This window comes from Capra hircus, chromosome 2 (assembly GCF_001704415.2).
Source record: "Capra hircus breed San Clemente chromosome 2, ASM170441v1, whole genome shotgun sequence".
Lineage (NCBI taxonomy): Eukaryota > Metazoa > Chordata > Mammalia > Artiodactyla > Bovidae > Capra > Capra hircus.
The window spans coordinates 47520460-47546810 of record NC_030809.1 but is presented as its reverse complement, the minus strand read 5'-3'; the positions used below and the strand labels follow the sequence as shown (position 1 = coordinate 47546810).

Below are 26351 nucleotides of genomic sequence, written 5' to 3'. Positions count from 1 at the left end.
AATAAGAGATCAATACAGCCCTGCTACAACCCAGCATATCAGGTCCAAAAAACAGAATTGTATGAAGTGTGGGGACATGAATTCAGTCAGCCAGGAGTTCTGGGGTGCTGGCTGCACAACTCAGATTCACCCTGGTCCTAGCTGCAGTTTTGGCACCATTTGGTGGCAATTTTCCTCCCTGATTTAAATATTGATGGGGACTACCCTGGGCTTCCTTGATAGCTCAGCTGGTAAAGAATCTGCCTGCAACGCAGGAGAGCCGTGTTCAATCTCTGGGTTGGGAAGATCCCCTGAAAGAGGGCATGGCAACACACTCCAGTATTCTTGCCTGGAGAATCCCCATGGACAGAGGAGCCTGGCAGGGTGCAGTCCACGGGGTCACAAAGAGTTGGACACGACCGCGACTAAGCACAGCACAGCACAGATCCACTCTGGGCCCTATGGCCTATGTGTCCTCTGTGCCCTGGGTCCTATGGCCATCTTGGCTCTTTCAGGACAGTGGGAATGATTCCAGGAATCTCCCCATTAACTGTAGCAAGTTTTGTGGCTCAAGCCATGGAAATTCATCTGGGAAAAACCTGGGAATATGGAGACTCATCCTCTACCTCCTCAGTTGGTGAGGCAGGGTTGTACTTAGCAGCAGCACTGGATCAATCCTACAGAGGAGGTGAAGCCGGTCTAGGGGAGGAAACAATGAAACTAGATGCTGATGGATCTTCCAGGAAGAGGAAGGAATAAATGGGTAAGAACTCCATATACCCTAATTGTGTAAAGCACAGATCTGGAAGAAATTTTAAATGAGAAAAGAGTCCAGAGGCACTGGAGAGCAGTCTAAGGTCTAGAAGTTTCAGGATTTTGAGGTGGGCCATCCTATGAAACTGCCAAAGAAGGGGAAGTTCAACCAACTGGATATACAGTTTCTGAAACTAGAGACAAAAGCTGGCCAGGCCTAGGATGGAGAGGCCTGAAGTCCTGACGATGTGGGTCCCCTGCACTGTTTAGGGTTAGAGTGGGGGTATAAACCTATAGAATAGGGATTATGGTGGGAGGAGGCTCCTGATGGACTGGGTGGGCTAAAAAGAACTTTGGGGATTTTATTTCTTTACAGTTCTCTCCTCCAAAGGGTTGTTGGGAAAAACCACACAATGGTCCTTGATACTTAGTTGGAATTCAGTGAAAGATAGCCACAATTAACCATGTGAAAAGAGTTCACTGAAGACTTCTTTTCTGCATCTTGCTCTTTCATCTTGCTTTCGAAAGTGAAAGTGAAGTCACGTCAGTCGTGTCTGACTCTGTGCCACCCCATAGACGGCAGCCCACCACGCTCCCCCGTCCCTGGGATTCTCCAGGCAAGAACACTGGAGTGGGTTGCCATTTCCTTCTCCAATGCATGAAAGTGAAGTCGCTCAGTCGTATCTGACTCTTAGCGACACCATGGACTGCAGCCTACCAGACTCCTCCATCCATGGAATTCTCCAGGCAAGAGTACTGGAATGGGGTACCATTGCCTTCTCCACATCTTGTTTTTATCCTTATGAAACAGTGGAGTCTCTATGCAGGAAGCTGAACTATTAAACATAATTTTAGGGTAGACAGAGAGTAACAATTATCAACCAATAAAAATTCTTTATACTTACTAGGAACAATATAGTTTTATAACAGTATATCATTTCTAGACTACATCAGAGTGATTACTTTCTCCAGAGCAGTTGGTTTCATGAAGACAGAGGTACCTAAGAAGTTAGGAAACAGTGACTAGTTGCATATGGGGTTTCCTAAGAAAAAGTCAGTAGCATGGTACACAGAAGGTTTGAGAAAGATGTTTGGCTAGGCGCCTACCACCAGCTAAAAACCATCATCTACCTGGCAGGTGAAGGAAAGGAAAGACATGCCCTATTAAAAGATTGAAAAGACTTTAATTCTTTAAATTATATTAGTCTACATTTTTAATGGTGCAATAAGCTACTATAAGAAAGACATTCACTGGAAAACTCCATCCAGTGATTTACCATATTTCCCATCCTTCAGTTCAGTTCAGTTCATTTCAGTCGCTCAGTCATGTCCGACTCTTTGCAACCCCATGGACTGCAGCACGCCAGGCCTCCCTGTCCATCACCAACTCCCAGAGTTCACTCAGACTCACGTCCATCGAGTCAGTGATGCGATCCAGCCATCTCATGCTCTGTCGTCCACTTCTCCTCCTGCCCCCAATCCCTCCCAGCATCAGAGTCTTTTCCAATGAGTCAACTCTTCACATGAGGCGGCCAAAGTATTGGAGTTTCAGCTTTAGCATCATTCCTTCCAAAGAAATCCCAGGGCTGATCTCCTTCACAATGGACTGGTTGGATCTCCTTGCAGTCCAAGGGACTCTCAAGAGTCTTCTCCAGTACCACAGTTCAAAAGCATCAACTCTTCAGTGCTCAGCCTTCTTCACAGTCCAACTCTCACATCCATATATGACCATTGGAAAAACCATAGCCTTGACTAGACAGACCTTTGTTGGCAAAGTAATGTCTCTGCTTTTGAATATGCTATCTAGGTTGCTCATAACTTTTCCTCCAAGGAGTAAGTGTCTTTTAATTTTTGGCTGCAATCACCATCTGCAGTGATTTTGGAGCCCCCCAAAATAAAGTCTGACACTGTTTCCACTGTTTCCCCATCTATTTCCCATGAAGTGATGGGACCAGATGCCAGGATCTTCATTTTCTGAATGTTGAGCTTTAAGCCCACTTTTTCACTCTCCTCTTTCATTTTCATCAAGAGGCTCTTCAGTTCCTCTTCACTTTCTGCCATAAGGGTGGTGTCATCTGCATATCTGAGGTGATTGATATTTCTCCTGGCAATCTTGATTCCAGCTTGTGCTTCTTCCAGCCCAGTGTTTCTCATGATGTACTCTGCATAGATGTTAAATAAGCAGGGTGACAATATACAGCCTTGACGTACTCCTTTTCCTATTTGGAAACAGTCTGTTGTTCCATGTCCAGTTCTAACTGTTGCTTCCTGATCTGCATACAGATTTCTCAAGAGGCAGGTCAGGTGGTCTAGTATTCCCATCTCTCTCAGAATTTTCCACAGTTTATTGTGATCCACCCAGTCAAAGGCTTTGGCATAGTCAATAAAGCAGAAATAGATGCTTTTCTGGAACTCTCTTGCTTTTTCCATGTTCCAGCATATGTTGGCAATTTGATCTCTGGTTCCTCTGCCTTTTCTAAAACCAGCTTGAACATCTGGAAGTTCACGGTTCACGTATTGCTAAAGCCTGGCTTGGAGAATTTTGAGCATTACTTTACTAGCGTGTGAGACGAGTGCAATTGTGCGGTAGTTTGAGCATTCTTTGGCATTGCCTTTCTTTGGGATTGGAATGAAAACTGACCTTTTTACAGTCCTGTAGCCACTGCTGAGTTTTCCAAATGTGCTGGCATATTGAGTGCACCACTTTCACAGCATCATCTTTCAGGATTTGAAATAGCTCAACTGGAATTCCATCACCTCCACTAGCTTTGTTCCTAGTGATGCTTTCTAAGGCCCACTTGACTTTACATTCCAGGATGTCAGGCTCTAGGTGAGTGATCACACCATCGTGATTATCTTGGTCTTGAAGATCTTTTTTGTACAGTTCCTCTGTGTATTCTTGCCACCTATTCTTACCCCAATTCAATACTTGGCTTCCCATTAGCCGAAAGAAAAGCAAGACCGTCAGAGGAAACACAGAATGTGACAACAAGAAAATGATGAAATTCAGAGAATACAATGCGAATGAGAAGGTGAGTAATATCAACAAGGTGTTTTCATTAGGAACTACAGATCCACACTGAATATCTTCTGCCTTCTTTCCTTCCGTTTGGTCTGTTGATAGATTGTTTCTGACAAGAGCCAGTCAGGAAGGTGGAAATCACACTAAGTATTTCAAAAGAAAGAACACTGAAATTTTGGGCCACAGTTGTTGGAGAACTGAAAGAGCTAAGAGAGAACCTGTACCAGAGACCTAAGTAACTGCAGGAAGCACCAGGCCCTGAGGCTGGAGGAACAGTGGGAGGAGGCGGTGTACTTGGAGCCTAGAGGCTTAGAGAGCCCTAGCAGAAGAGCCGGGGCTCAGCCCCTGCTGGTACTTCTGAGGGGCCTGATGAGGCCAGTTCCTAAAGTACCAAGAGAAAAAGCTAGAGCCTGGAACCAAGAGCCATTGCATCAGGTCAAGAGCCACTGCTGTGGTGGGGCTGCCAGAAACCTCAAGGAAGCAGCAAGAGCAAGCCCCTATCCTTCTTTAGCCCTGCAGCCTCGCATCTGGCTCCCCCATATAGGCAGAGCCTCTGGGGAACCAGCTAGCAAAGAAGAAAGGCGGTGTGCAGGGTCCTGGCAGCATAAGCAGTGCAGGGAAGGGTCGGTGTGGGCTGAGAGACAACAGCCGAACCGTACACACACCATGCATTTAAAAAGAGAAACTCATCGCATAGTTAGGTCTCTGATGCATATCTTAACTCACAATAAACTAATTTGCCCCCAAATACTGCAAATATGGCAAAAGAAGTGACAGAGTAATCCAACATCAGACTGAGTTCAACCAGAGCCACGCTCACCAGGACCTTTCCATGTACCTTAGAGGAGCACTCTCAGAGACTGCTGTTAGTGTCCTAAATGTTCTTACCTATGAAAAATGGGCTCCTGCGAAGCCATGTGCGGGCCTGCTTAAAACAATAAGCTTTTCTAACCCCCAAGTGCGACATACTCCGGGAGCATGGTCTGGATGCTTATCAAACAAGTTCCTGAGCCATTCTCTGAAGTTTCTGAGCAAGTACAAACAACAGAGTCAAATAAATGCCTTTTAAAAGCGAGGCAGTGGAGCACGTACCCTGCCAGTGGGATCCTCATATCCCCACAAAGTAAACAGTAACATGAGAATATTTATACTAAACAAAACTGTATATCAAGCCTGCTTTGGCTCAGCCAGAGGGAATGATAAATTCCTTGCAGATCTCTTAGAGTGGTCCTTTGTGGTCCACGGACGCCACTTCCAAGACAGTACAAACCAATTACAGAGCAAGGCTTTTCATTATGTTGAGGAATGAAAATATCACCCCCCCATTTCGCTTTATTTTACAGTTATGTTTCACTTAACCCGCCCCTCCCCCTTATGTTAAAGACATTTTAACATCGTGGAGTCAAGCCCAAATTCAGGACGGAAACAAATGACATTGCCCCTCACCACCACCAACAAAAGCCCTTATCACCCTCATAGACTAGCTTTTTGCTTTCCTTATCCCTCTCCTAACAAACTAAAAGTTGAAGTGGAAAGTAGGGTAGAGCAAAAACACTGAAGAGTTAATAAAACGTAAACTCTATTTGTCCACATCAATTCTCTCCCATTTACAACTGGCACAAGTCATGGGCAAAGTCCTCTGGCAGGAGATGGCAGTTAAACAAGCTATGAAGCCACATTCCATACAATGTCCACTTTAAGGTCCAATGGACAAGATACTGCAGAACATTAGCACAAAGTGTCGGTCTGCTTGTAAGAGAGCAATATGAGAAAAGGTTAATATGAATTAGGGTATTTGTTAGTTTGTGTATCTGTAGTTTGGTCAGATTTTCTCAACCCAGTTTGATAATCCTTGTCATTATAAATCCAATCCAGCTGCTTCTGTCAGATTATACATAGAAAGAGCTGATGATACCACGTCTGTCCCTACGATAAACCTTCAGCAACTTACAACTGTTCCAGATTTTCTGGAGAAACATGGTGGAGCAAGAAAGAAAGGGAAGAAAGAAAGACAATAGAAAAAACAGAGAAATTAAAATATGAACGAGAGGTAAGGAGTAAAATTGTCCTGGTTTTGAAAATTATTTATAACAAAAATAGAAAGTTATTGTTTTAAATGGATAGCTGTATTATAGGCCAAATTTAATCAACTCTATTTTAACCAATGAACTAAGCCTCATATGTAGTACTTGAGTTTATCATAATAGATGAAAAAGCGAAAAACAGGTCATATATGCTTGTATACTTTAATGGATATTAGAAATTTGACAAAATTTTATTTATGAAGTGTGGGGTTAGTGAAATTATCTTATTCAGATTTTTTTGTTTTAAACGTTTATGAAATTAATATATAATTTTCAATAATTAATTGTAAAATACATATAACATTTACCATATTTAAGTGTGTAGTTCAGTGGCATTAAGTATTTATATTACTGTACAATCATCACTACTATCCATCTTCAGAATTTTGCTTTTTTTTTTTTGCCTTCAAGAACTGAAACTCTATATACCCATTAAATGGATGTTTGGTTGTAAATAAGCCTTGCTCAAAACCAGCAGTCTGGACTACAGTGATATGAATCTGGAGAGGTTACGAAGGGAAATGGCAAATGAATCAACTGCTACTATATCCCCAAATGACACAGTGACATCCTGTGTTTTTACTCTCAATCTCCTGCTTAATGAAAGTGTTAGTCGCTCGTCATGTATGACTCTGTGTGACCCTATGGTGTGTGACCCACCAGGTTCCTCTGTCCATGGAATTCTCCAGGCAAAAGTACTGCAGTAGGTAGCCATTCCCTTCTTTAGGGGATCTTCCCAACCCAGGGATCAGTCCTGGTCTCCTGTATTGTGGATGGACTCTTTACCATCTGAGCCACCAGGGAAGTCCCATCTGCTTAACGCTGATGACCAAAACGGAAGCAAAGCTCCAGGTGAGATCTAGAAAGAGTGCTGATATTTCATTTTTACATTACAGCTTACAAAGTGCTTCCGTTTAATTCCCCAGAACACAGTCTGGGTGGAAACTCTTTTCCCTATTTTACACGCAGAAATTGAAGAAAAACTAAAAGCCTCTTGATGAAAGTGAAAGTGGAGAGTGAAAAAGTTGGCTTAAAGCTCAGTTCAGTTCAGTTCAGTTCAGTCGCTCAGTCGTGTCCGACTCTTTGCGACCCCATGAACTGCAGCACACCAGGCCTCCCTGTCCATCACCAACTCCCAGAGTTCACTCAGACTCACATCCATCGAGTCCGTGATGCCATCCAGCCATCTCATCCTCTGTCGTCCCCTTCTCTTCCTGCCCCCAATCCCTCCCAGCATCAGAGTCTTTTCCAATGAGTCAAGTCTTTGCATGAGGTGGCCAATGTACTGGAGTTTCAGCTTTAGTATCATTCCTTCCGAAGAAATCCCAGGGTTGATCTCCTTCACAATGGACTGGTTGGATCTCCTCGCAGTCCAAGGGACCCTCAAGAGTCTTCTCCAACACCATAGTTCAAATGCATTAATTCTTCGGCACTCAGCCTTCTTCACAGTCCAACTCTCACATCCATACATGACTACTGGAAAAACCATAGCCTTGACTAGGCGGACCTTTGTTGGCAAAGTAATGTCTCTGCTTTTGAATATACTATCTAGGTTGGTCATAACTTTTCTTCCAAGGAGTAAGCGTCTTTTAATTTCATGGCTGCAGTCACCATCTGCAGTGATTTTGGAGCCCAAAAAAATAAAGTCTGACACTGTTTCCACTGTTTCCCCATCTATTTCCCATGAAATGATGGGACCAGATACCATGATCTTTGTTTTCTGAATGTTGAACTTTAAGCCAACTTTTTCACTCTCCTCTTTCACTTTCATCAAGAGGCTTTTGAGTTTCTCTTCACTTTCTGCCATAAGGGTGGTGTCATCTGCATATCTGAGGTGATTGATATTTCTCCTGGCAATCTTGATTCCAGCTTGTGCTTCTTCCAGCCCAGTGTTTCTCATGATGTACTCTGCATAGATGTTAAATAAGCAGGGTGACAATATACAGCCTTGACATACTCCTTTTCCTATTTGGAACCAGTCTGTTGTTCCATGTCCAGTTCTAACTGTTGCTTCCTGATCTGCATACAGATTTCTCAAGAGGCAGGTTAGGTTGTCTGGGATTCCCATCTCTTGAAGAATTATCCATAGTTTCTTGTGATCCACACAGTCAAAGGCTTTGGCATAGTCAATAAAGCAGAGATAGATTTTTTTCTGGAACTCTCTTGCTTTTTTGATGATCCAGTGTATATTGGCAATTTGATCTCTGGTTCCTCTGCCTTTTCTAAAACCAGCTTGAACATCAGGGAGTTCACGGTTCACATATTACTGAAGCCTGGCTTGGAGAATTTTGAGCATTACTTTACTAGCTCAACATTCAGAAAATGAAGATCATGGCATCTGGTCCCATCACTTCATAGGAAATAGATGGGGAAACAGTGGAAACAGTGTCAGACTTTATTTTTTTGGGCTCCAAAATCACTGCAGATGGTGACTGCAGCCATGAAATTAAAAGACGCTTACTCCTTGGAAGAAAAGTTATGACCAACCTAGATAGTATATTCAAAAGCAGAGACATTACTTTGCCAACAAAGGTCCATCTAGTCAAGGCTATGGTTTTTCCTGTGGTCATGTATGGATGTGAGAGTTGGACTGTGATGAAAGCTGGGCACCGAAGAATTGATGCTTTTGAACTGTGGTGTTGGAGAAGACTCTTGAGAGTCCCTTGGACTGCAAGGAGATCCAACCAGTCCATTGTGAAGGAGATCAGCTCTTGGATTTCTTTGGACGGAATGATGCTAAAGCTGAAACTCCAATACTTTGGTCACCTCATGAGAAGATTTGACTCATTGGAAAAGACTCTGATGCTGGGAGGGATTGGGGGCAGGAGGAGAAGGGGACGACAGAGGATGAGATGGCTGGATGGCATCACGGACTCGATGGACGTGAGTCTGAGTGAACTCCGGGAGATGGTGATGGACAGGGAGGCCTGGTGTGCTACAATTCATGGGGTCGCAAAGAGTCAGACACGACTGAGCGACTGAACTGAACTGAACTGAACTGAAACTATAGCTCCATGAAAGATAACAAGGCCCAGAACCCAAGCCAGAATCTGCTGTCCAGTGCTTGTCCTACTAGGCCACATGGCCTTGGCCAAAGCAAGAGAAAAGCAAGGCATGACTACCTCGCAGCTCTCCCAGATCCACTGGGTCTAACTGGAGACCATCTGCTCTTTTCACCACAGCAACTAAACTTCCTTGCATCTGAAAACCACACGTGGTTCATCATTACTCCATCTTTGTTGTATTTATATTGACAGCAAAAAGAAAACACGAAAAAAGTACAATTCTGAAACAAAATCAATGCAATTGCAGTCAAGAGTCAAATGTAAGTCAAAAAAGTGTTAGGATACAGACTCTCCTGGTGTCCACTTGTTTTCGAATCTGCCTTCCAATGCAGGGGACGCAGTTCTGATCTCTAGTTGGGGAACTAAGTCCTTGGGCTGCAACAGGAGAAGCCCACGTGCTGCAACTAGAGAAAGCCTATGCACCGCAATGAAGAGCCCCGCATCACAGCTGAAGACCTAGTGCAGCCAATATACAGACTGGATAGATTACCAGAGCCTATGGGCTTCCCAGGTGGCTCAGTGATAAAGAATTTGCCTGCCAATGCAGGAGACATAAGACACCTGGGTTTGATCCCTGGGTCAGGAAGATCCCCTGGAGGAGAAAATGGCAACCCACTCCAGTATTATTGCTTCTAGAATCCCATGGACAGAGGTGTGTGGTGGGCTAGAGGCCCTTGGGTCTCAAAGAACTGGACACAACTGAGAATGCATGCATGCACTGGATCCTATAAAAAGACTGAGTTCAACCTCTTTTACTTTTAATTAATCAAATTCACATTATGTGCTCTTATTAGCCAAAACCACAATTTATTTGCTAAACAAAATCTATGGAAAATTTTATTTCATTGTGTTTTATGGATAGAAAAACACCTTGTACTAAAAAACATAAGCACTAAGGATTTACATAAAATCGCCAGAATTAGCAAGCAGCTTCTTTCAGTTCACAAAGAGGCAACATATTTTGATTTCTTTCAAATAAAATTCTTCCACCAATACCCTTCACTTCACTCAAGAGTAATAAATTCCCTAAACCTGCAGACTTACATTTAAATTCCAAAAAGGATAAACATAATCCCTTGAAGTCATGCCCAACACCGCCATTCCACATCCCCACATAAACATAAAAAAATTAGACAAATCTGGCTTTTGGAATTATCTCCAGAATGAACAGTAGGTCATCCTAAACAAGACAAGAAATAACAAAAGAACATGATTAGTCTTTTATTTGATAATTTTAGTTTATAATTCTCCCCATTTTTTAGTTACTTAGTACTTGATTTTTAAAAGTACACATTAAAAAAAATGATTACTCAGAAAATGAGAGTTGAATACAGGAGTTTGGAATAAAGAGCTCAGGAACACCAAATAAATGGAGTCTGTTTTTAGTTTAGTTCATGATAATCAAAGATGATTCCGTAACTATGGCCATTTTATCCAGTTCATTCAGGGGGGCTTCTAGTACACCCAAGTGCAAGAACTTGATACAGAGGAAGATTTCACAAAGTTTCAGTGATGACTAGAAATATCATAAGGCAATTACAATCTATAAACACCTATTGCTGTCGTTGGACAGAGAAGGCTTCTAGTTTTCCAATTCACACATGGAACCAAGCTCTTGGGTCTTCTCCTTGTCTTCACAGGCCAATAAGAAAAGTTCACAATGGCTGATATTTTTTTCTTACAATTTTAACGAAACCTTAGATTGGATCACATGAAAACACCTTCCCGTATCTTCCAGAACTCCCCAATACTTTCTTTTATTGCATACTCAGCACAGCTCTTGCACTCTTGGGGTGTAAATCCAATTAATGCTCTCCCTATCGTACCAATTCCTCGATCACTTGCCAATTTTTTAACTTGAGCTTCTATGTAATGAGGAGATACATAATAAAAATGGTCCCCAAGGACACTGTAAGCCATGTATTGAGAGCCTTCGGAGGTTTCTGTAACTTCTTGATCTTCAAAACTCTCTACATTGCAAGCTATCTCAATTTTCCCTTCATGAGGAAAAGCCATTGTTTGGACGCCCTTCAGTCCATTCACATTCGAGCCCCGAATGGCACTAGCGATTTCTTTTCCCAGAGCCAAGTCTTGAGAATCTATGGTAACATTGCAGTTCATCACGTATGGGCTAGCGCCGATGCCTAAATCATTAGAAAAGCATGTTAGTCAAGCAAAGTAAAAGCGTCATCTTGAAGATTCTATTCTTTACCCAATTCTATTATATTCTATTAACTCTACTTGATTTTATTTTAAAATAATACACAGAAATACTTCTCATTATCAACTCAAGAATTTTCTAAAGGTCATACGTATTTTTTACCAACAGAGTTATTTGAGCTATAAGTAGATATTTTTATCTACTCTAAATGTATCTGGATGTTTACTCTAGAATGGTTAAGAAAAGCTCGGAGTTTTGAAAATATCAACAGATATTTCAAAAGGCACGTTTGAAAATTAAATATCAATAGCAGTAAAATGTATTGGCCTTCCATTCATTTCCAAGGCCATCTCCGCAGGGGCTGGAATTCAGTGCCAGGTCTGTGGGTCTGGGAGACAGGAATAAATCACACTCTGAACTCATCTCTTCCTCCCCAAACACAGACATCACTGAGCTAGGTTAAGATTAGATTCGAATGAACCTCGACAGTCTTGGCTAGTAAAGGAGGTCACTAAAAAGTGACAAATAGTCTTGGAATTGGGAAGGACAAAGGGACTCTTGTGTCTCATGACGATGTAGGTGTGGCAGGGCAGGATTTGGGGCACTATGTATACCTTCTTGGTATAACCAGTTGGAGGTATCTCTTTCTTCCATCCTTGGCTTCCCAAGGGACTAGGACTGTCATTGCTATCCCAAAGCCCAGTTACTCTAGAGCGTGTTTTACCCTGCCTTGGGGATGATGCAGCTCATATTACATAAATATCCCTGCTCTAATTATAGTTTACATTATAAGATGGACAACTTGGTTAAATTAGCATTGGTATAAAAAGCTTAGGTTTGCAGTTTCCTCATTTTGGGGCAACTTCACATTTCTTAAGGCAAAGTTGACTAGGAACTGATGAGGGATAAAAGGCTGACATCATCTTCAGCATAAGACAATTTTTTAGCTACTATTTCAACATCATTTTACTGTCATTGCTTTTTCTTACTACTTTCAAACTTATTGCTCACGATGTCAGTATCCAACGAGAGATCCTGTTGAATTCACTCTCCCCTTGACAGCCGTGGTTTGGGGGCTTTGCTGCCTAGCCTGGGTACTCTCATACTAATAGACGCTTTACAGAAAATCAGCACACGGAAACCACATTTCATCTTTTTCCCACACATGTACATAATGAAACATTTCAACTCCTGAGGCTGGGCCTCTTTCTACTGGGAATTCTGCAGGAATGAATCAAATTACAGTATTTCTCCATAATGCTGATTTCATAAAAATTAAATTTCCTAACAGTCAATACATATCTCTCTCAACCTCATACACCAATCACTTACTCTAAATATCTTTGAGAATTATATCAGTTTTAACATTTCACAGAGTACAACTGGAAATTTTTTTTTGGTCACTGCTAATGTCATTCATTAATCGAAAGCATCCAAGCATAGTTTCTCTCTCCTCTATCCCTGAACAGGTAGTGTTACAAACAATCCCATTTCCTCTATCTGACACACATACCCTATTCTGACTCAAGAAGTGGCCTCACCTTTATTACTATTCAAACAAATAGCTAGATCATGCTCAGATTTTGCTGAAAAGTATGTGTGTGTGTGTATATATAAATATACATATATGGAGTTTCATATGGGGGAGGGGCTTATACTAAGTACTGTTCAAAATATCTATTGGGCCTATTGTGCTCTGCTATTCCAGAACTTTGATATGCCTAGTCAACGTTCAGATATTTATATGTAATTTATCAGCTTGGGGGAGCAAGTCACTTTCAAGGCAAGTTCATTCATATGGACCCAGGGCCTCCTGACAATATGGTAGCATGGACCATTTGATCCCTAAATACATGGGACAGGACTTCTTCTAAATCCTCTAGCAGATTGCAATGCACCTTTTATCCCCATGTGCCCAATAACTGTCCCTTTTGTCACAGAGTTTCTAAAATTGATCATTCTTGCTAATAAATGAATTCATTACCTAAGATAAAAGATAATGTAAACAATAGTTTACCTAAGATAAATTATTAAATGTATAAGAAATTTAGATGTTAAGTCCAGAGCACAAGAGTGTCACAAAGAATTCACTTGTCCCAACACTGACTTAATCAATTAAAATAAAACTCCACTTAAAAACTTTCTTCAAAAGCATACTTTAAAATTAATCATTTCTTAGAAAAATAAAATTAAACATAAGAAGTAACTTTTATATTCTCTTTTGAATAAAGTAAGAGTAATCACTTATATACAGAATGATACTTTCTGGTATATGTCCTTGTTACGTGTATTTTAAATTCTTCTATTAAGCTTTAGCTATACAATAATTGATTTTGTATTACCACTATATCTTATTCTAGCAGTGAATAAACAGAGACAAGTCAATGAAGTTGATAAGTTTCTGGTCTAAGCAGCTAGTAGTTTTCACCCTGAGGGGTTATAAGGCCATGATCATTTCTGCCTTAGGAAAAAGAAAGAAAGGAAGAAAAAAAAGACAAGAAGAAAGGAAGGAAGAAAAGAAAGAGAGAAGGAAAAAGAGAGAAACTGTTTTCGGCCCAAATGCACACGTTTCTAGTTCTTCCATTTAATCCTTCCCAAGTCCAACACCAATATGGTGATCCAATTCTAATCAATCAAATTCTGCATTTAAATCCAGCAGTCCCACTGGCCTTATTTAAGATGCTGAATTTGACTTTTAATGCTAATTTAAACTTAGTAAAAAATTTTTAAATAAGGGAGGCAATTAATCCCAGCAAATCGTATTTCTAGTTAAATGTCATATAATTAAAGTAATTCCATTTTTTGCTCTAAAATTAGAAACCTGATGTGAAAGTTTGTTTCTCAGTTTGCGGTTTCGCTCGGCTCCTGCCTCCCGCAGATTGGCACTCGGCTGCTCTGGCGGCAGCATGAATCTCACTGCAAAGCTGAAATTCCAATTTTATTCCAAAGCAACTGTCACAACGCCCTGAAGCAAGCTAAAAACAAGGAAAAAAATCTTTGGTATGATTTCACTTTCCATGTGTTCTTTAATGAAAAATTTATCATTCTAAATATTGGTGTTTACTCCTAGTTAAATACTTTTTTTTATCAAAAAGAAACTGAGATTCAGTTGCTATTATTTCACAGGGAAATATAACAGGCCTGATGTTTTCCTGACAATTCTGTTATTTTCCTGTGTGGAAACACTGTATTTATCATATACTGTACGGCTGGTGATTCAGATATTGTAGAGACCTTATGGTGAACTGATATAGATGTAAACTCTTTATGCCAGATTGTTTAAGCATAAAAAAAACAAATGCACTTAATTAACATCTGATGTGTAGTTTTTACAAACACAAATGCAATATTTGTGTTTGAGCACTGGCAGTAATGACTGTGAACTATGCTATTAATGTCTGGTTTAAAGATGCTTGTGGTAGGACCACGTCTGGAATAACACAAATAAAAAACTGCATCCAGACAAAACAATAGTGAAGAGCCCATTAGAAAAAATGGGAAAGCAGCACTCAGAAAAAAACCTTTTTTTTTTCCCTTTAGATCAAAATTATTCTCAAAAATTGTTCCAGGCACCATCACCTTCAATCAGTTAATGGTGAAAAGATTTTCAATATTTTCCTCCAACAGAAAAGATTTTGTTTTAGAGGGTCAGAAGTTTGCTAAGGGCTGTATTTAAAAATTCTTGTTATTATATTAAGCTCCTCTTTGATGGCTTAGCTTTAAAAGACGCGTGAGGAGGGAACCGAGGTAGTATTTTGGAGTATTTGGCATTTTTATGTCTGAAGAGAGAACTTCAAATTTATGGATTGCATTACAGTTTGAATAAATAAAGAGATTCTCATGAACTAATGTGTGGCTCTCTTATTAAGTATGTTTTTACTGAAGCCTGCTGAGTGCCAGTAACCATGCAGGTTACTGGGTGTACGAACATGAAGGTTAAACAAAGGTAAAACCTAGCCTAACTGTGGGCCTTGCTTCAGAGTAACAAACAGAGCAAGACGACAGACTTGGAACTCAGGTTCAAAAATATAAACAGCTGTTATTACACTGAAAGCAATTAGTCATCATTACATATTGGTATTTTACATTTTTTCGAACATGTATTAAAGAGAAACCACAGCTGAAATAGGACATTTGATGACTAAAGCCATAAAACTCAAACATAATTGCTAAGTCCGATACTCCCATGGCGGGAAGAACGCAGGACTCTTGTGCATGTGGCCAAATCCACAGAAGAGAAAGCTAAGTGACACTGTGAGGCACAGGGCTGGGAATGGCTCCCCAGGGGTCTGAGTTCAAGCTCCACTTCTTCAGGGACACTGCCTCTGCTCAGCTGTCTTTCTGCAAAATAGCTATGACATTTTTCCACTCTGTGAAGAACCGTAAGCCTCAATTTCTCATCTCTGAATCTTTCAGAGTAACAGCAATTCAGAGACGAAATCACAGGGATACATGTTAACATCATCATGGAATGAAGCCAGCCCAGGTGAAAGCAACCTCAAGTGACTTCCCTGCTCCCAGGTTTTCTATAGAAAAGTACCTCTCACTAGCTCATGCAGAGACATAGTCCTTCATGTTTCAATTACAGGTGACATACTTAATTACACATTGAGACTTTCATCTTCCATCATCCCAAATAGACTTACAAGCAAACATAGAAAATTACAGATATAGGCTCCTGAAAACAGGACTCATTCTAAGGCTAGAAATTATTTTTCAAACACTAGGTAAAATTTGGGGTATGCAGTAAATGGCATTATTCAATGTCAAGAAAAGTGCCTGATGCTGCAGCTTCTCATTTACAGAGAGAAAGAAGTAAGCAGGGGCAGCTCTCAGTAACCCACTGAAACAACTAAATAGAAGTCCCTGATTCCAAGATGTGCCAGTTACCTCCATCTATGATTCCTACGGCATCATGTGAAACTACAGTTCAAAGAACTGTCCTTCATTTTTAAACAATGATGCATATATGCAGGCCAGTCATACAATAAATCAGCCAGCAGTTTAAATTATCCCATAAATGTTTAGGGTTTTAAAATATATATGTATAAAGTATTTATTTATAGATCTAAAAGTATCAACTATTACTGCTTTGTCCTTATTTATGTTCCTCATGAGCTGGCCAACTACAAACTTTTAAAAGGAATTTGGTTTAAAAGATTTTGTGTGTTTGGCACTGACTCTGGGTGTTAATCACTTCTGAGCGCACTTTTTTCTCTTCTGTTTATAATATTCTCAAGGAACTTCAAAACAGAAACCTGTTCCCTTATAGATTCTGCTTCCTTTCGGGTACTGTATAGATTAATTTGTCATTGGAAAGTTAACTTTAAGTGTTCAGTTCATAACACCAATCATTTCTATTTAAATTTTTTAGGAAAAGAAATAAACATAGCAACAATGTGTTGAAGCTTTTCTGTTTTGATGGGAGGAGTGGAAAATTATGTTGAGAAACACTGATGTAAACAATGTTAGAAAAATATATAAAGCCATTAAATTTAAAAATAAGGAGAGAAATTGCTATGGTTGAGAACTAAGCTTGTTGAAAAATTAGATGAATAATATTTCTACCCTAGTGACAGAGGTGCTAGAAATTCTACTGTAATAGATATTACTTTTAAAAATGAAACCATTTCACTCCTTCTTACATATGAGTTTCTTAACAGATAATTTGGGCAAGTAAGGTAACCTAAGATTTCAGTTGATCATGTGATTTAAACTCGAATTACAATCTTGTTCATGAAACCATTTATCTATACTCTATGTTCCTCTCTGAAACATTTTAATTTTCTATTAGAATCTGCTTTGGGTCTATTAAATGAGTCCCTCAAGGAGTAATGGTCTACCTAAACTTGGCAACTTATAATTTTCATGTCTTTTGTACAAACTAAAGAGTCTACCACTTGAAAGGAGATATCAGCAAAAAAGACATATGGGAGAAAAGTTGTGCCGCTTTTCCTTTTTTATTTGACTCTTTTGTCAGCAGTATGAATGAATGCACTGAAATCCAGCTTCTACAGAGCTGATAAACCTCAATAATTGCCCTTTATGAAAGATGATGGAAATAACAACAAGATCAATTTAGAGAAACAGTGAAAATAAGTTGGAAGCTTTAAGAATTTCCTTTCCTTACAAACATATAAGATAAATAAAATAAATAGGTACATATATATTTTACAATATTGAAATCACACTATACAGCTTTATATTCTTTGGCCTTGATCCTGGATGTTCCTTCTGCCTGAGTCTCCTGCCCACATTTCCACATGGCCAACTGCCTCTCTCCTAGTCTTTACTCCAATGCTGCCTTCACAATGAGGCCTGCTTTGGTTTATCCTCCATAGTTTACTCCCATTCCAGGCACGTGATGTCCACTGTCCTGTCTGATTTTTTTTTTTTTTTTTTGGCTGTAGCATTTATTTTCTAGGGGCTTCCCCCATGGCTCACCTGCCAATGCAGGAGACATGGGTTCGATCCCTGCATTGGGAAGATAACCTGGAGAAGGAAACGGCAACCCACTCCAGTATTCTTGCCTGGAAAATTCCATAGACAGAGGAACCTGGTAGGCTTACAGTCCATGGGGTCACAAAAGAGTAGGACATGATTTAGTGATTAAACAACAACACTTATTTTCTAACATATCATATAATTATTAAGCTTGTAACTTATTGTTTCTCTTTTCACTCTCTTCACCCCTTCCCCACTGGAATATAAATTCTTTGAAGGCAAATAAATTCTGTTTTCCCATTGATAATAGTGCCTGGCACATTTAGGTACTTAATAAATATTTGTTGTATTAATTAATAAACTAAAAATTCTCTCTACATTGTACTGTATTTTCCACTTGTCTAAAAATTCCTCTAAACCTTCATACTTAATTGCTTGCATAATGGTCTCTCATCAAGGTATTCCATAGTTTATTTAATTACTCTCAAATTCTGAACATTTATATTATTTACAGTATTTATTATTATAAATAGTTCTTTGATAAATATACTGTTACATAAGTACATGTACCTTTTATTGCTTCCTTAGGAATAAATCTATTTATTTAAGATAAATCTAGAACTAGAATTTCTGCAAAGCAGTTACACATATTTTTAGAGCTTTTGATACACATCACCAACTCACTTCCAAGAAGTTTATACCAATTGATACTAATTTATACCATTAGTTGCATGAGTGCCTCTAACTACATCTTTAGCAGTGTCAAATATTACCTTTACAATACCATCTTTAAACATTTCTGTGTCAATCTTGGCATTTTAAAGTAAACTTAGGATTTTCAGATGTTAATGAAATTCTCCATATAAATCACAGATCTCCATGTGGAGTAAAAAACAGAAAAGGAATCAAAATCCCCAATGGGTTGTCCATTCCAAACAAACAATGTAAAATAGGTAAGATTATCAGACAATCATTAGGTGGGATTACTGTTCACTTTGGTTTAAACAATTACAAACTGAGTCTGTTCTTAGAAGACTGAACATGATTAGTGATAACATGAACATTTAGTTTTTAACTCAGATATGCTTTTTAGAGCAGGTTAAGGTTCTTCTCAAACACCAACCCATTCAGCCCCACAACACTGCAGAAATGAGACTTAAGTTTTCCCAGGGACTGTCTAACCCAACACTAAATCCCGTTCTTCTGTTCTCTAGTACTAGGATTCCTGCTTCTAATTCCCATCCTCTAACTGTAATCTCAGTCACTCCGCACTGTGCTGACTAGGTTTGTGGAATAATCCTTTTGGTCTTCAGTGAGGCTCAAATTAGAAACCAGGAAATAGTTTTCTGAAGACTTAGTCACAAACTTACACTTCTCCATTTGTGAGACAAATCGTGGGAAAATATGTGAGGTTCAAACTGGCAGGGAGCAATCAGCTTCTTCCTTTTTTTCCACAAGTAAAGACTAAAACACATTTATAATCACTTTTTAAATAAATCTTTTCTCTAAACGGAAGGAAAAAATGGTCCCTTGGTACCACGTTTGGCACTTAATAGCCATCCTTTCAACTTTACAGTCTCATGAGGGAAAAATAATTAATATGGCCATTTTAAAGATATGGGAACTGAGGCTTATTGAGCTAAAGAACATTCTGAAGTCACATGGCCAATGAAGAGCAAGGTCAGGATTTGAGCATAGCCTCAAGCCTGCACTCTGAGCTTCTCTGGTGGCTCAGATGGTAAAGAATCAGCCTGTAATGCAAGAGACCCTGGTTCAATCTCTGAGTCAGGAAGATCCCCTAGACAAGGAAATGGCAACTAGTATTCTTGCCTGGAGAATTCCAAAGACAGAGGAACCTGGTGTGCTGCAGTCCATGGGGTGGTCACAAAGAGTGAGACACAACTGAGCAACTTTCACTTTCAAAGCCTGTACTCTTTTCATTGTACTGCTCTAGCTGATGATAGATGTCATTGGTTTGAGAGCAGAATTCTGCACCAGGGATTAGTAACCAAAAGCCTATGTGTAATTGTGCCTTGAGGAAATGTGTTTCTTATGGTCGCCCACCTCTTGCTTCTTGGGACCTAGTATTTTAGTAACAGCTAAGATATTAACTACCAAAATGTGACCTAACATGGTTTAACTTAAGATATTGAAAGTGAAGTCACTCAGTCGTGTCCGACTCTTTGCAACCCCATAGACTATAGCCTACCAGGCTCCTCTGTCCATGGGATTTTCCAGGCAATAGTACTGGAGTGGATTGCCATTTCCTTTTCCAGGGGATCTTGCCAATCCAGGGCTTGAACCCGGGTCTCCCACACTGTAGTCAGATGCTTTACCATCTGAGCCATTAGAGGATAAAAATATCAAGACTCAAATAAATGGACCTGGGATGGTGAAGTACAGTGAGTGATGTAAGAATCAAGACTCAAATGAATGGCCCTAGGATGGTGAAGTGCAACGAATGGGGATGGAGTTTCTGACAGGATGCCACTGCCTTTTCTGAAGATATGCTCTAAGCAAGGTGTGGGCAGGAGTGGCAGAGAGAGACAAGAGTGGATGAGATCCAGGGCAAGGGAGAATACTGCTCCCTGTGTTTGTTCTCTCTGTTCTAGAGCCCGCAGTGTAGAAAAGCCTCTCTCCAGGGTGCCTCCACCACCAGCTGTCAGGTGTAAGCATCAGCCTGGACACTCTGAATGTTTAAGTACTGAAAGCCTTTCTCACCAGCTAAAAGTAAGCTACACCCAGATCCTGAGCCGCCAGGTGTCTCCAGATACAACCTCATGCCTGGCCAACAGGACCCATCATCCCAGTGATAACCATTCTCATCATCAGTGCAGCCACTGATGAACTGGGCTCATTGTCTATCCTGAACATCCCTCTTAGGGGCTCTTATCAAGTATCTGATGAGGGCTTCCAGCCTCCCTGAGCGGCTCATGGAGGCGCGAGTAGAAAGAGCTGAGAGGAGACCTTCAAGCAAATCAAGAAAGCTCCAGCTGTAACCCTCCTGCATTATGTGGGAGAGACCAAATGAAGCCAACCTCAGGATTCTCAAGTTTAAAAACCAAAGCAGAAAAAGAATCCAGACTGCGAACCTGTCAAACCACATCTTCTGGCAGGTGCAGGTCCCAGGTCAGGTTTAAGAGTGCTGAAATCCCTCCTTGTGAACCAGCCCAGCTGCTTCCTTCTCTGGACAAGGGGGCGCTTCTCAGGCAGATCGGCCTCACCAAAGAGAAACACACTGCAGCCAGGAACACTGAGGACCAGATTCTCAGCGAGGCCTATGGGCAGCAGGAAATTTTAACAAGACTAAATTAAAGTCAGTACTGCTGAAAGAAACAAAACACAGAATTTTCTTATTGTGGTAAAATACGCTTAACACAAAATTTACCATTTTAACCATTTCTAAGTGTACAGTTTAGTCGCATTAAGCGCCTTCCCATCACTGTTATAATCATCACGACTAAAGGGTATATAATTCACACAAATTTTCAAACTCAAAGTTTGAGCATAATTAACTTTTCCTTGGTTAGTCTCATAATAAAATTTATGTACAAGGCTTCCCTGGTGGCTCAGATGGTAAAGAATTTGCCTGCAATGCGGGAGACCTGGGTTCACTCCCTGGGTCAGGAAGATCCCCTGGAAAAGGGCAAAGGAAGATCCCCTAGAGAAGGAAATGGCAACCCTCTCCAGTATCCTTGCCTGGAGAATTCCATGGACAGAGGGGCCTGGTGTGCTACAGTCCATGGGGTTGCAAAGAGTGGAAAACCACTGAGCAACACGTTACACTTTAAAGGAGGCTAGAATTTCTAAGCCATTACAAATCTAATTCCATAGGGAAAACTTATCACCAAGATGAATGAAATCAGTACCTTCAATTTTTGAACAATTTTATAACAGCTCCAAAATGTGTACACTGTTATGAGAAAGAAAAATTTAAGAATACAAGGGCCAGATCTGCACTGTCCAATATGGCAACTCCTAGCTACACGTGCCATTAAATTTTAATTTTAATTAATTAAAATGCAGTAAGTTGTTTTAGTTGCAGTAGCCACATTTCAAGTGCTCAGTAACCACACGTGGTCTCCCTATCGGACAGCATAGATACAGAACATTGCTGTCATCACAGAAAGTCCTTCTGGACAGCAGCACTGGGACAGATATTCTGTAAGAAGCCTAGCATCTAAATACAATTTTATGGAGGCTACTCTGAATATCAATGCTTTTTCACCTTCTTCTTCCACTTTTATATCTAGATTCTATCTCTGACCTTATCTTCTCAAGGCAGATTACAGAATTGCTTTCCTGTTTTTTTCTAGAGAACTGCTTCAGGGAACTGCTGTTTTCATGTCACTAAGTATAGTCCCCGGTAAGCAAGGATAGAGATAATATAATTTATTTTCCTGATGTTTTATTTTAAGTATTTTATTGTAGGTATTTAGGAAGTTTGGGTGCTGGCCTGGGACGGCAAGAGTGTGGGCCTCCTTGATTTAGAGGTGCATCACGGGACATCCAAGGCTGAGATGGAGCCTTTAGCCACAATAAGCATAGGAAACCTCAAACTGCAATTCTGAAGTCTGGTATTTGCTTCTTTCTAATGTAGACTGCCACGTTGATTGGGAGGGGTGAAATGTAGAGGACATTAAAAAAAGATTTTGTACCTCTGGGTCATACAAAATCTAGGGAAATGTTCTTTCTTCCTGGTCAGGTAGAGATGGCAGCATTAGAAACCCATGATATTGTTGCCACCACAAAGCCAAGAAAATCTCCCAAATTTACTAAGTGATCTCTGCTTCTTTAACACTACTTTAAGACACTAATGGACCACAGGTTTCTGGGAGGTGGTTGGGGCCAGATGCCAGGGACACAAACAGTCAACAGAGCTTTAGGAATTATAGGATGACCTTTAGGCAGTTACCTAAATACTCCCCTCAAATCTGGAATGGCAGAGAGCTAGGGTGGCAGAAGAAAGGGAAAGTGGTTTAGAAGAGCTAGTTAAGACATCTTAACATCTGAGGACTCTCCAAAGTATACCCATCACTGATATTTGGTCCAACCATAACTTACAGTGACTCACACTTTGGCTGTTGCAGGAGCCTAAAGCACAAACTGTGATGGGAAAACCTCTCCTAAGTAGAGACAATGTGACCTGTCTCCTGGCTTGGCCCAACTCCTGACCTAGACAGGCCAGCACCTCCATTTGGAGCTACAGCTCTGGAGTACTGTATAAGCGTACAAAGCCCACGGTGCTGTAAAGGAGGAGTCTTGAAGCTGGTTCCTGAAGAGGAAAGCAAGGGACAAAGGCAGTTGCAGTAGCAGTTGACAGGGTTGAGGGCAGGAGTACATAGTAGAAATAGCACAAGCTTTTGAGGCCGGAAGATACTGGTTTGAATACCATTTCTGTTCCTTAATAGCTGTTTGAGATCCCGAGCAATTTTTTTTTTTTTTTTTTTGCCACCTCTGAGCTTCAAGTTCTCTATCTATAAGACGAAAAAAAAAAAAAATCTTCCTCTAACGCACCAAATCCTTATCTAGAAATCTGGTGATTAAAAGGAATAAAAATAAGCATTTACCTTCCCTTTCTTATATAAACTGTATTTCAGTGTAGCGAGATAGCCTGAACTGATGAGGGAAAGATTTTTAACTTAGAAAGAAACTCTTAACTAATAAATGTGGAAGAAAGCATTAGAAGATCACTATTTTGGATCTCCTAAGAAAATAACTGTTTCAGGGCAAAGATCATCAATGTATGAAACCCTCCTGAAAAGTCAATTACGAACAAAGGTAGTTCATCTTTACATCACTAGATGTGAGATAATCAGACACTATGGCTTCCTCGAACGCATGTAAGAATTAAAGATTTTAAAATTAAAAAAAAACAAAAACAAAAAACCCTTCAAGCCAATCAAACCTCTGGGGCTAACCTAAAGTTTGTAGGAAAAAACAGGGATAAAGATACAAATTACATGACACCACCAGGGAGCAAACAGATCCAGAATGTGGGAATTCCATAGGACAACTGACCTAGTTTCTGAAACCAGTGAATCAGAAGGAAAATGGTTGGGGGTGGGTGGGGGGGGAGGGCGGGGCACGTGCAGGGAACTGGATTATATCAAAAGAGACAGGGATACAACAATCACCTCTATACGTGAATCATGTATAGAGCCAGATTCAGACAAGCCAATCACAGAAAGACATTTGCTTGGATTACATAGTGGATAGTAGGGATCAAAAAAATGATCATTTTGATGGATGTGATAATGGCATTGTAGTGATATAAAAATATGTTCACATTGCTTAGATATTTTAAATAAGACAGGGTGAAAGAATATGACTTCTGAAACCTGCTTTAAAAAACCTTTAATAAAACTAAAAGAAAAAAGAGGGAGATAAAAAGAGAGGAAAGGAAAAAAAAATAAAGGTAGGAAAGAAACAAGAAAGAAAAGAAGCTATCCCACAGAATGGATAGAGAGATTAAGATTAGATCAACTAAGAAAAGCATGACTGAACACAATGGGGGGGTGCTTCCTTTCCCCTCTGCAAGCCTACCCCACTGTTCTGAATTCTGAAAATTCCGAATACCTTCCTGGATCGGTATGTCCCTACGTACTCAAAATTCTCACATACTTAAACAGCACTCCTTTGCCATTATCTCTTCTAAATTCATGATGGAAAGAATTAAACAATTTTTATTCTTATAATAAAATGTTATTCTTATAAATTCTTAATTTATATTCTTATAATTCTAATAATGAATAAGACATTTTATTATTCTCATGCAATGAAAGACAACCAAGGCCAAAATAATATTTAGCATTAGAAATAGTACACTATACTCTTCATACTCAAGGAAGTAACTTTTATGTTTCTAAAGACTAATCCAAAGGCCCATGGAAGGTTAAGCATTTGTAATGTCACTGAAGAGTAAATTAGATTGCCTGAATTTTAGAGAAATGTCTCAAATTTGGTCAGAAGAATACTTGCTAGCAAGGCATTTTACTTGTTATATGAACTGCATTTTTAAAAAGGGTTTTAATTTTATCATTTTATTTTCACAATTAGTCTATGTAAAAATTATCCTCTGTACTAATTACAAATGCTCACATCATGCAAACAAACAGGCCTGTTAAAGAAGATAAAATTATTGAATCTTCAAGCTCAAGTCTCACAGTTTTTAGGTAAGTGGCATTGTTTAAAGGAATAGTTCTGTGTGCATTTCCTGTAAATCGGGTGTTCCCCCAATAGTAGAATCAGGCATTTCCAGAGCAGGGACTTTCCACGTTTTCAATGAGTCCCAAGAAACCAGAACTTCTGAACTTATCCCTGCTTTGTCATTGCACTCCCCCCGTCCTCCACTGATTTCATTTCTCCCTCTCATGTTCATATAGTGGGCTTCCTGGTTGCTCACACGGTAAAAAAAAAAAAAAAAAACCCTGCACTGCAGGAGACCTGGATTTGATCCTTGGGTCGGGACGATCCCCTGGAGAAGGAAATGGCAACCCACGGCAGTATTCTTGCCTGGAGAATACATGTAGTTATTGATAGAACATCGAATCTAATCTACTTGTATTATATAGTTAATCGTGGACTTTTTTCCTCTATCTAGGTTTCAAACTCCCTAAACAATCAACATTTGTTAAGTTGAATGAATTGAATTTGGTTCCTAAGCACTTTGCAGATGTTGGACGCTACAAACCTGAAATAGCAGCATCCATTCCAAACCTACACGTGAGAGTAAGGGGTCGCTATGCTAACAAAATGAGAACAGGGTTTAAGACCAGCAGGCACCCGATGTATCCCTAGTGAGAAACCATGTATGTGATCAGTTTTCCATCATCCACATCATGTTTTACGAGCTGTCTTCCAGCCCCCAGCTGTCAGAGCCACCTGCAGTTGTGGGCTACCTGAGACAGTCAGTAACGTCAGAGAGGAAAAACATCTGAATCACCTTGTGCCAACAGAGTATGATGTCATCCTGCTGGCTTGAAACAGATAAAGCAAAACTGCAGCTTCCTAAATTGTAGTTTCTCTGCCATTCTTGTCAACTTTTCCCTACCACTATTATTTGTATTTTCTGATCTTTCCATTTTCACTAGTCATATTCTAAAAAGGCTGATTTAATGACAGTATTTGAAAACATAATGCAACCTTTATGGTTAGCGGATCTTCTGTACTTGAAAATGATTTTTAGTCATTTGTACACATGTATAACTGTCATTTACAGCCCTACCTCTAGAGACTTACCTCTAGCCTTACCTCTAGAGACTTCTATTATTATTAGTTTGGTTATTCCTCTTTGCAAAAGGAGGACCAGCACAATGAGACAGGAGCTTCATATCCCTAACACAAATGTTTATTTCTGAGCCTGTAACGGATTTAACTATGGCTGAAATGTAGTATTTTATTGAGAATGTACAATATTTAAGACAGTATTTAAGAATCCATTTTATTAAACGTATTCACCTGCCTTACACTAACATATACTTCATGTCTACAGAAATATCTGACATCATTCTTTCTCTTTCTGCTTTTGTTTCTTTCAGGAGAATTTCAGGACTACTGATGTAAATGGAGTTAAAGTTTAACTGTTAAACAGAAACTGCATTTCAGAAGCTCAAAGAACATAACTGATATGCTTGGTTTTGTTACATTTTTGATAGCAGTCAAAATGCACAGCTAGGAAAAACCTCAAGCCTGTCATTCCCTTTCCACTAGGAATAGATAAATTCTATTTCCTCAGCTCACAGTCTGAAAGTAAGGCTTATTATTATTATTTTTAAACCAGAACTCTAATGATACTCAAAAAAGCCTACTGACACATTCTCATCAGGACATATCCATCAAAA

General features: G+C 39.9%; 1 protein-coding gene across 2 annotated transcripts in view; it reads right to left on the bottom strand.

The window, feature by feature from the left end:
• LOC102185228 (formiminotransferase N-terminal subdomain-containing protein) overlaps window positions 1-26351 on the bottom strand; it is a 75513-nt gene that overhangs the window by 23004 nt on the left and 26158 nt on the right. Inside the window, exons 5-6 of one of the 2 annotated variants that reach the window (XM_005676329.3) lie at window positions 20601-20786; window positions 9680-11047 (exon numbers count right to left, since the gene is read on the bottom strand). In XM_005676329.3, coding sequence (XP_005676386.2) covers window positions 10611-11047; window positions 20601-20786 — 623 coding nt within the window. In that variant the 3' untranslated portion in view covers window positions 9680-10610. Of the gene's footprint in view, window positions 1-9679; window positions 11048-20600; window positions 20787-26351 lie in introns of those variants that run through there. The other variant, XM_018061220.1, reaches the window with a different exon arrangement.